The 12,769-nt window shown below is 43.0% G+C and overlaps 2 protein-coding genes across 3 annotated transcripts in view; one reads left to right on the top strand and one right to left on the bottom strand.

Annotated features, from left to right (window-relative positions):
• CCT6B (chaperonin containing TCP1 subunit 6B) overlaps window positions 1–1,112 on the bottom strand; it is a 30,673-nt gene extending 29,561 nt beyond the window's left edge. For both annotated transcript variants that reach the window (XM_066263339.1, XM_066263338.1), the window contains exon 1: window positions 973–1,112. In XM_066263339.1, coding sequence (XP_066119436.1) covers window positions 973–1,109 — 137 coding nt within the window. In that variant the 5' untranslated portion in view covers window positions 1,110–1,112. The remainder of the gene's footprint in view (window positions 1–972) is intronic.
• Window positions 1,113–1,265: 153 nt separating this feature from the next.
• ZNF830 (zinc finger protein 830) lies at window positions 1,266–2,802 on the top strand. Its single transcript, XM_066263340.1, has one exon. It carries the CDS (start codon window positions 1,287–1,289, stop codon window positions 2,400–2,402), a length of 1,116 nt encoding a protein of 371 aa, XP_066119437.1. The 5' UTR covers window positions 1,266–1,286; the 3' UTR covers window positions 2,403–2,802.
• The last annotated feature ends 9,967 nt before the right edge of the window (window positions 2,803–12,769 follow it).

Below are 12,769 nucleotides of genomic sequence, written 5' to 3' on the forward strand. Positions count from 1 at the left end.
GAAAAACATGATGCAAGCCACACATTTTTATATAATATATATTATAAAGTGTATAGATCACATTTATTTCTACCAAATCTCCTTGAGGAACTGAAACTTTATCTTGGTCATCTGTGTGTTCTCAGCATCCCTCTTTTACTGTTCATTTATTTTGCTCATTCCTGAGACTGTAGCTCTCCTAATACCTTTGTGCCCTCACTAGTCTCTTTCCCTAACTCTGTCCTAAAGAAAATGGTGCTAAATAAATATACGCTGGCCTGACCTGTGGTGGCGCAGTGGATAATGCATCGACCTGGAAATGCTGAGGTCGCCGGTTCAAAACCCTGGGCTTGCCTGGTCAAGGCACATATGGGAGTTGATGCTTCCAGCTCCTCCCGCCTTCTCCCTCTCTCTCTCCCTCTCTCTCTCCTCTTTAAAAATGAATAAAGAAAAAAAGAAAAAATAAATAAATAAATATACGCTGAATAACAGGATGAACAGATACGAAGAACCTTAGGCACAGAGTCCAAGTAACTTGCCTAAGGACTCACAGCTAGAGGGGGAATCGGATTTGAACCCACGCCTGCCAGGCTCCAAAGCCCGTGCCCTCGCCACAACACACTGCCAAACAAAACCAAAACGAAAAGCAGACAGGAATACAGTCGTAAAAATCAGGTGAGTTAGTTGGCTTGTTTCATGTGAAACACTAAATTAACTTTCAAACTGCATATGACCCTTGACGAAAAGTTGGTGGGGCGGGATGGGACAGGAAAGGGAATCACAGCTTCACTCGCGGGGTCCTTTCCTCGGGGGATGTTCTCCTCCTCCCCCACCTGACTAGTTATGACCTCAGGAGAGAAATGAGAATGGGGGAACCCAGGCCCACAAGTGTATCCACATGGCTCCAATCTCCACGGAACGTTCGCCTTACAGCGCGTCCTGACACAAAACAAACCCCCGACAGCCTAACCGCCGCTCCAACCGCCGTCTCACATTTTCATGGTGCCCTTAGGACCCAAGTTGGTCCGCAGCAGATCCTGCAGCCCTCGGGCGGCACATACATTGACCGCCAAGGCAGCCTGGGCCCGCGCCACCTCAGCCTTGGAGTTCACAACCTTTATTGCAGCCATAACAGGAGGATAAAGAAAGCACCGCTCCGCAAAAACAGCCGAAGCCGCGATTCTGATGTAAAGCCCCGCGCCAATATTCGCATTCGGAGCCTCAGCCAATCCTCTCACCGAAGGGGAGTGACGTCATCAGGCATCGCCGAGACGGAAGCCAGAATCGCCTTGGGTCGAGTCGCAAAGATGGCGTCCTCCCCCTCGGCTCGGCCTTCGGCCGGGAAGCGAGTGGTGAGTCAAGATGAACTGCGGCGCTTGATGAAGGAGAAACAGCGTCAGAACACCAACAGGCGACGCATTGAATCTCCATTTGCGAAGTACAACCGGTTGGGGCATCTGAGTTGTGCCCTGTGTAACACCGCAGTTAAGAGCGAGCTCCTGTGGCAGACCCACGTCCTGGGAAAGCAGCACCGAGAGAAAGTGGCCGAGCTGAAAGGTGCGAAGGAAGCCACCCAGGGGCCGTCCGCCAGCGCAGTGCCTCCGGCCGTCAAGAGGAGGGCGCAGGACACAGACAGCCACGATGCCAAAAGAGCGAAGGCCTCCCAGGTGCCCCAGGTCCAGCCCTCCACGTCCGCTTTGTCCACCAGCGTTGACAAAGCAGGAAAGGAGTCCACGAGAGCTACCCTCGGTAAGGCATCGGGACTTGGTTTACTCCCTGATTACGAAGACGAGGAGGAGGAGGAAGGAGAGGAGGAGGGAGGAGAAAGACAAGAGGGGGCCTCCAGCAAACAGCCGCCCGACGCGCAGGGCAAGGAAAACTCCCTTTCGTCCTCACGGGAGGCAACAAGTAGTATGCTGCCAAGCGGTTTCTCGAATACAAACCCTCCGAAGGCCCCTTTAATTCCTCATTCAGGGTCAATTGAGAAAGCAGAAATACATGAAAAAGTAGTGGAAAGGCGAGAAAACACTGCAGAAGCATTACCGGAAGGTTTTTTTGACGACCCTGAGATAGATGCGAGGGTACGAAAGGTTGATGCGCCGAAGGATCAGATGGACAAGGAGTGGGACGAATTTCAGAAAGCCATGAGACAGGTCAACACTATATCCGAAGCCATAGTTGCTGAAGAGGATGAGGAGGGACGGCTGGACCGGCAGATTGGGGAAATCGATGAGCAGATAGAGTGTTACCGTCGGGTAGAAAAACTACGGAATCGCCAGGATGAAATAAAAAATAAGCTTAAAGAGGTCCTGACTATAAAAGAACTGCAGAAAAAGGAAGAGGAGAATGTTGACAGCGACGATGAGGGAGAACTACAGGATTTGTTGTCTCAGGATTGGAGGGTGAAGGGGGCTTTGTTGTAAGGTTTCAAGGACCCAGTATTTCTAACACTCTGCAATTGTATAAAAAGTTGTCTCTCCATATGATGTCGGTTACTCCATACCTGGGAGTTTGATAACCTGACTAGGCTACCTAGAGGTTTGATAGCCCGACTAGGTTGTTGCGGTACAATATGACCTTGTGAAAACAGCACTTTGGAAAATTGGTGTAAAGTATTTTTGAGGTCAAGTTGTTTTGAAATTTTTTAAGTATTATATGCTAAAATGCCAGCTTTTTCACATGTTTACGAATTCAAATGTATAATTTGCAGTTGGAAAGTCTGTAAGCTGTAAATATTGTACATAGTTAAATATATTTACTTAAGTAATTATGTTTTGAAATTTATTAATAGAAATAAGACTAACAGACAAGCTTTTAGATGAATACCATGTGTATTGGGATGTATATGCCTTTTTCTTTTTTGTATTATTTATTCATTTTGAGAGAGGAACATCAAGCTGCTCCTATATGTGCCCTGATGGGAGAATTGAATCAGCAGCCGCCGTGCTCTGAGATCACGCTCCAACCAACCGAGCTATCCCTCCAAGATTTAATTTTCTTAGAGGAAGGGAGGGGGGAGGGAAGCATTTATTGTTTCACTCAGCCATGCTCTCACTGGTTGCTGCCCATATGTGCCCTCACTGGAGATCAACCCACAAGCTTGCTGTTTCGGAGGACTTTTTTACCTAAGTGAGCTAACTGGCCAGGGCACCTTTTTCTTTTCTGACCCCATAGATCAAGCTCAAGAGGGAGGAGGAGTTTGGGTTTTTGTTTTTAAGAATACTACTCATTGCCTGACAAGGTGGTGGCGCAGTGGATAGAGCATGGGACGGGAATGTGGAGGACCCAGGTTCGAGACCCGAGGTCACCAGCTTGATTGCGGGCTCATCTGGTTTGAGCAAAGCTCATCAGCTTGGACCCAAGGTCGCTGGCTTGAGCAAGGGGTTACTCGGTCTGCTGAAGGCCCACGGTCAAGGTACATATGAGAAAGCAATCAATGAACAACTAAGGTGTCGCAATGGAAAACTAATGATTGATGCTTCTCATCTCTCTCTGTTCCTGTCTGACTCTCTCTGTCTCTAAAAAAAAAAAACAACACTACTTATAGATTAATAAGTCATTCAGAGCTTATCAGTTCTCTGTATTCTCTTTCTGTTTCAAAAACTTGGTATAGGAGAACGTGGTGGAAAATATATGCCAAACATGACCAGCCTCCCTAACCCAAACTTTCCCACGATTAAATCAAAGATTCTTAGACGTAAGTGCACATGAAATGTCAACAAAGCTTTTAAAATAGTGTCCATGAATCAACTAGGACGTTTTTTAAAAATTCGTGTGCCCTTACACTACTAGTAGAGAGAGTCAATAAATCTGGAGTGGGGCCCAAGCATCTGAATTCATTTTGAAAGCTTCCCAGTTTATTCTAACAACACCAAAGTTGGAGAGCTCCTGTAAATCCAGAACCCATTTATGTTTTTCAAGCTTTTTTTCTTAACATGTTCCATAAATTTACTATTATAAAAAATATTTTATTTATGTTCCCTCTGATCTGAAATTTTATTACATTTTGTGGCAAATTAGGATTCAGTTACTGGTTCTGTTTATTGTAGGAAGAATATTCAGGAAGTCCTCACTTAACATCATTGATAGGCTCTTAGAACAGCAAAATTACTGTAGTTGATATAAACGAGTTGTGTAAATACCTGTGCCATTTCATTAACATTATAATGAAAGGATGTTGAACAAAAAACGTTATTCGAGCACCTGCTGAATACTTTTTTTCCAGGACTAACAACAATTGGCTTGTGCTATTCATTGTTAGCTTAAATTATTCCTTCTCCCTTTGGAGATAGAGGTATTCAAATAGGGGAAAGGAATTAGCAGTGCTTTGGAGATAGAAATGCATACAGCATATTCAAATAAAAGTGAGTAGTGATAATAGCCAAGACTTACATATCAATAGTTCTTAAATATAGGTGAGGTAGGATACTAAGTGCTTTACATAAACTCTGTCTAGTTTCCCGAAAGCCCAGATTTTATGGAGGAGAGTACCAAGAGATAAAGGTGTGAAAGAGCATTGAATGCTAGATGCAAGGATTCTGTAGACGGTGTGAGAAAAGGGGAAGCTTTTGAGCAAAAAAATTTATCTGCTAAAAAAATATGGAAGATGACTTTAGTTGCAGTATATATCATACTATTCTATATAGTATGGAATATATATTCTATGTAAAATGTACTTCACATGGATTGGGGGAAAGGAAGTTCGTAGACTAGTTGGAAACTAGATTTTTAAAAGCAGGGTAACAGTCTACAGCAATATCACCCTGAAGGCGCAAGATCTCTTCTAAAAGAGTGACTGAGACTGATTAGATATGGATTGAGAGAAAAGGAATCGACCCACAGGAAGACCTAACATTTTTGTGACTAGAAGTGGAAGAAAAACAGATAAAGATGGAATTGGCCCTGGCCGGTTGGCTCAGCGGTAGAGCGTCGGCCTAGCGTGCGGAGGACCCGGGTTCGATTCCCGGCCAGGGCACACAGGAGAAGCGCCCATTTGCTTCTCCACCCCTCCGCTGCGCTTTCCTCTCTGTCTCTCTCTTCCCCTCCCACAGCCAAGGCTCCATTGGAGCAGAGATGGCCCGGGCGCTGGGGATGGCTCTGTGGCCTCTGCCTCAGGCGCTAGAGTGGCTCTGATCGCAATATGGCGACGCCCAGGATGGGCAGAGCATCGCCCCCTGGTGGGCAGAGCGTTGCCCCTGGTGGGCGTGCCGGGTGGATCCCGGTCGGGCGCATGCGGGAGTCTGTCTGTCTCTCCCCGTTTCCAGCTTCAGAAAAATGAAAAAATGAAAAAAAAAAAAAAAGATGGAATTGAAGGGTTTGGGATTTTTTTTTTTGGTGTGGATGCCTAAAAGAAGTTATCTAACACTTGAGAATTAAATTATCTGCTGCCTTTGGCAGAAAGTCTGCTTCCTTGAGCTGATTGGTGATTGCAACTTCAGTTTGATAACATAAAGAGGGCATGCCCACCTCAACTGTGTGGAAGAACCTCATTTACCCAGTTTTCTATCATTCATTGCTTTATTATTTCAGAGGATGAAAAGGTACAGTACAAAGATGGGCTTGAATGGTAGGTCCAGTTCTGTGTTGGCTTAAGCGTCTAGGCTTACGAGCAAGAGGAGCACTGTCCACTTAAAAATATAAGGCAAGCCTGACCTGTGGTGGCGCAGTGGATAAAGCGTCGACCTGGAATGCTGAGGTCGCTGGTTTGAAACCTGCACTTGTCTGGTCATGGCACATATGGGAGTTGATGCTTCCTGCTCCTCCCTTCTCTCTCTCTCTCTCTCTCTCTTCTCTAAAGTGAATCAATAAAAAAATAAAACAAATTTTTAAAAATATAAGGCAAGCCACATATAAATTTTAAATTTTCTGGCAGCCACGTGAAAAAGAAGAAATGTGAAATTATTTTTAATGAATTTAATCCAATATATCCATAATATTAATGTTTGAATATATAATCAATATTCAAATATTAGTGAAATATTTTATATTTGGGTGTTTCTATATTTTTGAAATCTGGGTGTACCTAACAGCACATCTCAGTTCAAGACTGGCCACATTTCAAGTGCCCTTAGCCATATGTGACTAATGGCTACCATAGGGACAGGGCAAATTTAAACAGAAAGGTATATAGGTGGAAAAATAAACACGCTCAGAAGGTAGTGGGCAGAACAATTTAAGTAGAGCAGTGTTCACTCCTGACAACGGGAGTTATTGGAAAAGTATCATAGATTATGAACCATTGTGGAGGGCCTTGACTGCCATGCTCTAGAGTTGGAACTTCCTCTGAGTTAACAATTGCATATCCTTGAGGTTGAGTCCTCAATTGTAAAACAAAGTATTTGCCAGGTATGTTACTACACACATAAACCCCATTGAGTTTTTAGAAGTCCAAAAAGCTCTGCTTGGAACCTGATTTCAAATAGCATGGCAGCCTTGTCATTCATTTCTTAGCCCTAATGTCCTTTTCTCAGGGGACATAAATGCCATCTTCCCATCTTCTGTCACTCTCACATTATTCTATCAATTCATTAAACTTATCACTATCTTAAATTAGCTTGTACGTTTTCCATAAATTATGTTTCTCCCCACCAGAATGTTAACTCCACAAGGGCAGGGAGCTTGTATGTCTTGTTCACAACTTAAAATAATGCCAGGCACATAACAGCTCAATATCTGCTGAATGAATAATATCCACATTGCAGAAAGTTGCTTGGAAAAGTGGTAAAAAGTCCAGTCTAACTCTTGGAAGTCAGAACCAACACAAAAGTTAGTTTGCCGGGGTCCAGCCCCGGGGGAAAGGATCCAGGGGTCCCACAGGAAGAGACGGCGTCGGCACGAATCGAGTGAGAGAGCCGAATTCTTTTCTTACTCTTTATTCTCCAATTAGCATTTACTGCCAGGCATCTCTCTCAAATGCTGGTCTAGCTTTCCTTTTATGCACACACACTAAGTTACAATCACATGGTATTCAGAATACATTGATTAATCATTGTTTTTGTTTCACTATGGTTACATTTCCTAGGTAACAGTTAATTCATTTCTATAAACTATAAATCATTCAAAGTACAATTATACAATAACTTGAACAGCAATAACAATGTTGGTACAAACTTCTAAAAGGTCAATACTGAATAACAACTCTACCTTACCTATGATGCTATTGTCTAATCAAATTTTATTTATTACTATATTCATACTCTAGTTAAGTTCTAACTCTATTTTTCTCAGAGTGTTCCACCACCTGCAGGTCAGGTATGCAAGAAGAAAGGAAAGTTTCTTTACTACATGAAAAGGCTCAGGGAGGTAAAGTGATGAATTAAGTGAAGGCTGAAAAGTACTCTGTGTATAGTTACTGTTTCCTACCTATTCATAAGTCACAATCTATTCTTTCTAACATGATTAATAAGAAGAAGTTCTCCTACCAACTTAACCCTTTATGAGAGATATCATAGCCAGCCTCTTATGTCTATGAGCCCAGTTCAAGGGGCTTACAGGCTTTTCTGTGGAACTCACACCCTCTGTCTCATTTCCAAAGATATTACTACGAATCTACAGGGAAAGTACGGTACTATTATCCCTGTGCCATAAATGATAGCACACACCCAGATAAGGGGGGATATAAGGCCAGATTAATTCAAAAAGGTCAAAAGGGGGAAGTATCGTTGTGCCTCTCCTCTGCGGTGACTTTGTCAACCCGCAGCTGTTAGTCTTCACTGCAGTGACTTTATTAACCAGCAGCCATTGGTCTTCTTCTGCTGTGACTTTGTCAACCAGCAGTTGTGGATCTTCTTCTGCTGTGACCTTGTTAGCCAGCACTAGTGGATCGGCTCCCGACATTAGTTGAATAGCTTAAAGGGTTAAGAAATAGTTTCCTGCCTGTTTCTCTTTTCTGGCACAGGAAGCCCTTACCTGTTCTGAGGGAAGTGGCCCAGGAGGCATACACAACAAGTATAATGGGCCGCCTCTGCATCTAGCAGCTAATAAGAATTCTTCATGACACCAAACAAAGAGGGATGTCCATATTGTCCATATGTCAGGAGATAGGGGCAGTCTTGATCGCCTAGAGGCCACATAAGTGGAGAAAGGGAGGACTAAATCAGCGGCAGGGTAAGATCAGAGAGCAAGTACATATTGCCTCCAAACTGTTCTGTCCTCTGGCCCCTCTTTGCCATCACCAGTTTTGTTTAGCTCAAACCTGTCACTTGGCAGTCAAAGCTCTTTCAGAGTGAGTCTTTGCACTCAGCCATCCTTCACTGAAAGCACACCCAGTCTCAGGAGGAAAGGAGTTCCATCTGGCTGCACCTGCACTGTACTAACAGCATTTGGCAGACGACAAGCACACTGGGAGCCTTCGGGAGAGTTCCGAGGACCACACTGATTGGGTGGTTGGTGGGGGTGGTGATTGTTTTCATTGAGTGTATTTTGTTGCTCTTCCAAGTGTGGTTATAAGAGAGCATCGACCAAATCAGGTTGTCACGTTATTAATGATAGTTACCATTTACTGGACTCCTACATGTGTCTGGCCATAAGCTAGGGCTTAACACACCATCTCTGATCCTCACAGCAACCTTGTAAGATATATAGCATCTTCATTTTACAGGTGAGGAAACATACTCAGAAGTGAAGAAACTTGTTCAAGGCAAAACTCCCAAAGCCCTATCACCCTACATCATTATTACTCAACATAACATATATTTTCAAGTCTCAACCTTATATTTTCAAGATAGGTAAACCAGTTCTCACCTCCATTTTAGACATCTTGTCCGAGATCATTCAGCAAGTTCATTGCTAAAGTAGGACTAAGATGTAACTTATTCCCAGTCCAATATTCTCTCTATTATTTAATAGTAAAATGTGGAAAATGGGAGAGATTCCCCAAAACAGGAAGAATTCAGATTACAGAAGTTGACTGTCAAGTTTAAGGGTACTCTTCAGGCTATGGTTGGGAAGCCATATTTTTTGAACTTTATCAGACTCTTTGCACTCTGCCCTGCCTTCCCCGCATTTCAACAGCAATAAATTTTACTCTCTGGCAGTCTCTGATGGAAGCAAGAATAATGACTTCAATTCCCAGACATTCCAACTAAGAAACAAATCTGAGTCTCTCACTCCATACCTGTGACCTCAACCCTGCCCTAGAAGCCCCTGACTGTGCCATAGATCAGCTATTCCCAAAAGCACACTTGACTCAACTCTTTGCCCTCTCCTACCTCAGCCTGGCAGCTGCAGCGCAAAGATATTAAGAGACTAAGAAACCCCTCTGGTTAAGAACCCGCCTCCACAGCCTTTATTAAGAATGCCATGGACTGATTTGAATTATTACTTCTTCCTACAGCTGTTCCCTTTTAAATATTTATCCTGGCAAACACCATTACGGTTTTTTACAACTTATTTTAATTGTGTGACTATTAAGCAAACCAAACCATAAAATCAGCTCTCAGGGCTGAGATTTACATGATTCATAGACAAGAGCTTATTAAAAAAAAGAATCCACAGAGTGTAAACTAGCATCACGAGTGCCCTACATCATCTCTCTGAAGGTGTAGAGCCTTTTCCCCATTCCTGCCTCTGGTTGCCGAGCTTCCATAAAAAATAAACTTAATCTATCCATTTTCCTGTGACTTTTTTTTCTTAACAATCCTGATGAGTCTAAACTGGCAGAAGCTCTGAGAGGCTCACAAACAGGATCAGCGCCCTGGAGGATTTGGGATTGAGGTCTGAGGAAAGGATGTAACCACCTGGGGACTTTGATTAAATAAGGTTTGGCAGGAGGTAGCTTGCTTATTTCCCACCAAGGGAGTGCCTGATTTGGATCATGAGGCTCTATCCAATAAAACTCTCCCTTCAAAAATGCACTCACACACAAATACTTATATAAAGATTCCAGAGGTTCAAGGACACCCCAGAGCCCATCTACAGATCCCTAGGGGGTCCACGAGCCTCAGGTAATTTCTTGCTACTTTGACTGTTAGCACCCAAGTGGCCCTTATTTCTCCCCTACATCTTTACACTAGCCAGTAACTCACTTCCAGTTTCTCTACACAGCAGCCAGAGTGATACCAATTCTGTTAAAACCTGTCAGCTCATGCTACTTCTCTGTTCAGTATAATCCAATAGCTTCCCATTTCACCTGCAATAAAAGCCAACATCTTTACAGTAGTTTACCGGACCCTACAGGATCTGTCTAGAGATACCCTGCTGACCTCATCTCCAGATCCTTTCACCCTTGACCCCTGCCGCTCTAGCCACACCATCTCCTTGCCCTTTCAACATGATTGACACATCTTGGCCTCTACTTGCTGCTCCCTCTACCCTGGAACACACACAGCTCTCTCCTTCATTTCTTCCAGTCTTTATTCAAGGTCACTTTGTGAGACCTTCCTGACCACTGTATTTAACACTGCAACCCCACTCTGACCTGCCTGGGACCTCCTACTTTCTTTTTCTTTTTTTCCAAAGCACCCATCAATCACCTTACATACTATACATTTTACATAGTTTATTAATTTATTTCCTATACTAACTTGTTAGCTCCACGAGGGTAGGGACTTTGGTGTTTTGTTTCATTGCTGTTCCTGTTATAGTGCCTCACACAGAGTAGGCATTCAATAAACACTTGACTGATTGATGACCAACTGAATGATTACACTCTGAAATGGTATGAATATATCCAGGCTGGGGAGTAAAAGAGAGTATACATTTACTGAAATATATCCAAGTGCCAGGAAGTTTGCAAGTTAATATGAGTTATCTCATTTAATTGTCACACACAATCCTAAGAGATTTTCATCCCCATTTCACCATGAAAATGGAAGCCCAGAGAAGTTAAAAACAACACAACAACAGATGAAGGTTACACAGCCAATGGGGGGTCATAATTCAAACCTAAGTCTGTGTGATTCCAAGTCTTGCTATTCCCACCACACATTAGCTCATCCTCCTTGGTAGCAGTTCCCAGTTCTCTAAGGAAATACAACTGCCAGCTAGTTATGTTTTGCAGCTGGGGCCTGAGTAAAAGATCATTCATTAGGGTTCCTTGGAGTTCTAATCAAGCAAAACAAACATTTAGAATCTGAGCCTTTTGTTTTTTTTTAAAGAACCTGAATCTTTTAGGACATTTATATCAAACAATCAAAGACACAACGTAATGGGCATCCTTCTAAGGGAGCTTAGCACTTTCAGAGCTTTATTTATTCATTCCATTCACTCATGGATTTCATTGATTTATTCATAGACATTTGCTAAGTGCTTACTATGGGCCCAGCTCTGTTCTAGACACTGAGAACGAAAAGATGCATAAGACACAGATGTCACTCTCCACGGCAGGTTTGAAGTCTAGGGCAGTGCTGTCCAACAGAAGTGTAATGTCAGCTAAGTATGCAGTTTTATATTTTCTAGTCATCACATTTTCAAAAAGGTAAAAATAAAGTTGAAATTAAATATAATATTTTTATTTAACCCAAATATACAAAATAATCACTTCAACATGTAATCAATATATATATATAAATACATTATTGAGCTATTTTGCAGTCTTTGGTACATCTTTGAAATCAGTGTGTACTTTACACTTATAGCACATCTCAACTCTGACTAGCCACATTTCAAGGGCTCAAGAGCCACATGTGGCTAGTGATGACAGCATTTGACAACACAGGGCTAGGGAAAAAGATACAGTCATGGGTATTTTCAAAACAACACAGTAAATGCAGTGATAGAGATATGTTCAGGTTCACTCAAGTGCCAGAGTTAGGACTTGAGTGTCCAGTGACCTTCCAGTCCCAAAGACCTTGCTCATTCTGTGACACATCAGAGACTCTATGCCACTTCCAATCAATGGGATTGTGGTTGACTTCAAGCAAGCAAGCTTAATACATCCTAAATAAAATTCATTCTTTCACCTGAAATGTCTCCTCCTCCCCCTCTCATTTCCTGTTTCAATTGATGGCACCATTATCTACCTGCTTACTCAAGTCATCCTCACTTGATCTTTAGGTAAGTGAGCACTTTGTCTAGAAGATACGTGATCTAAATGTTTATCAAAAAATGCACCTTTCTCTCCACCCCAACTAACTGAGCTTGTTCAGGCCACCTTCATCTGTCACAAGAACCTTTCCCCCCCCAGTTCTATTGAAATATAATTGATATACATCAGTGTATAAGTTTAAGGTGTACAGCATAATGGTTTCACTTACATAATTATGAAATGATTACCACAAGTTTACTTAGCATCCATCATCTCATATACAATAGATACAATAAAAGGATTTTTTTTCCTTAAAATTATGGACCACTTCATGAATTTGCAGGTCATCCTTGGACAGAAGCCTGTGTATCCTTCCAATTTTAGTGTAGGTATTGCCAAAGCCCACACGAAGAACTTGGTAATTAGTTCCCTGACCTCAGTCACTCGCCTACCCAGCTTCAACAGTAGTTACTACTTCATAAAGCCCTACATGGCTATCCATTCCCTACACCAGGGGTCCCCAAACTACTGCCCGCTAGCCGCATGCAGCCCCCTGAGGCCATTTATCCAGCTCCTGCCGCACCTCTTTCATTGGTGGTCAGTGAGAGGAGCACAGGATGCGGATCTGGAGTACTGTATGTGGCGGTGCCGCAAAGCACTGCGTGGCTCACGTACAGTACTACTTCCGGTGACACGGGACTCATGCTTCACGCTCGGGAAGCGCGTCATATCACTTGTGATGGCTAGCAGTGACAAATATGGAACCAGACACTGACCATCTCATTAGCCAAAAGCAGGCCCATCGTTCCCATTGAAATACTGGTC

The sequence above is a fragment of the Saccopteryx bilineata genome, chromosome 2 (genome assembly GCF_036850765.1).
Source record: "Saccopteryx bilineata isolate mSacBil1 chromosome 2, mSacBil1_pri_phased_curated, whole genome shotgun sequence".
NCBI classification, from domain to species: Eukaryota; Metazoa; Chordata; class Mammalia; order Chiroptera; family Emballonuridae; genus Saccopteryx; species Saccopteryx bilineata.

Bases quoted from the DNA above. Each gene is read 5' to 3' on its own strand.
- ZNF830 (XM_066263340.1), top strand. From the start codon at position 1,287: ATGGCGTCCTCCCCCTCGGCTCGGCCTTCGGCCGGGAAGCGAGTGGTG.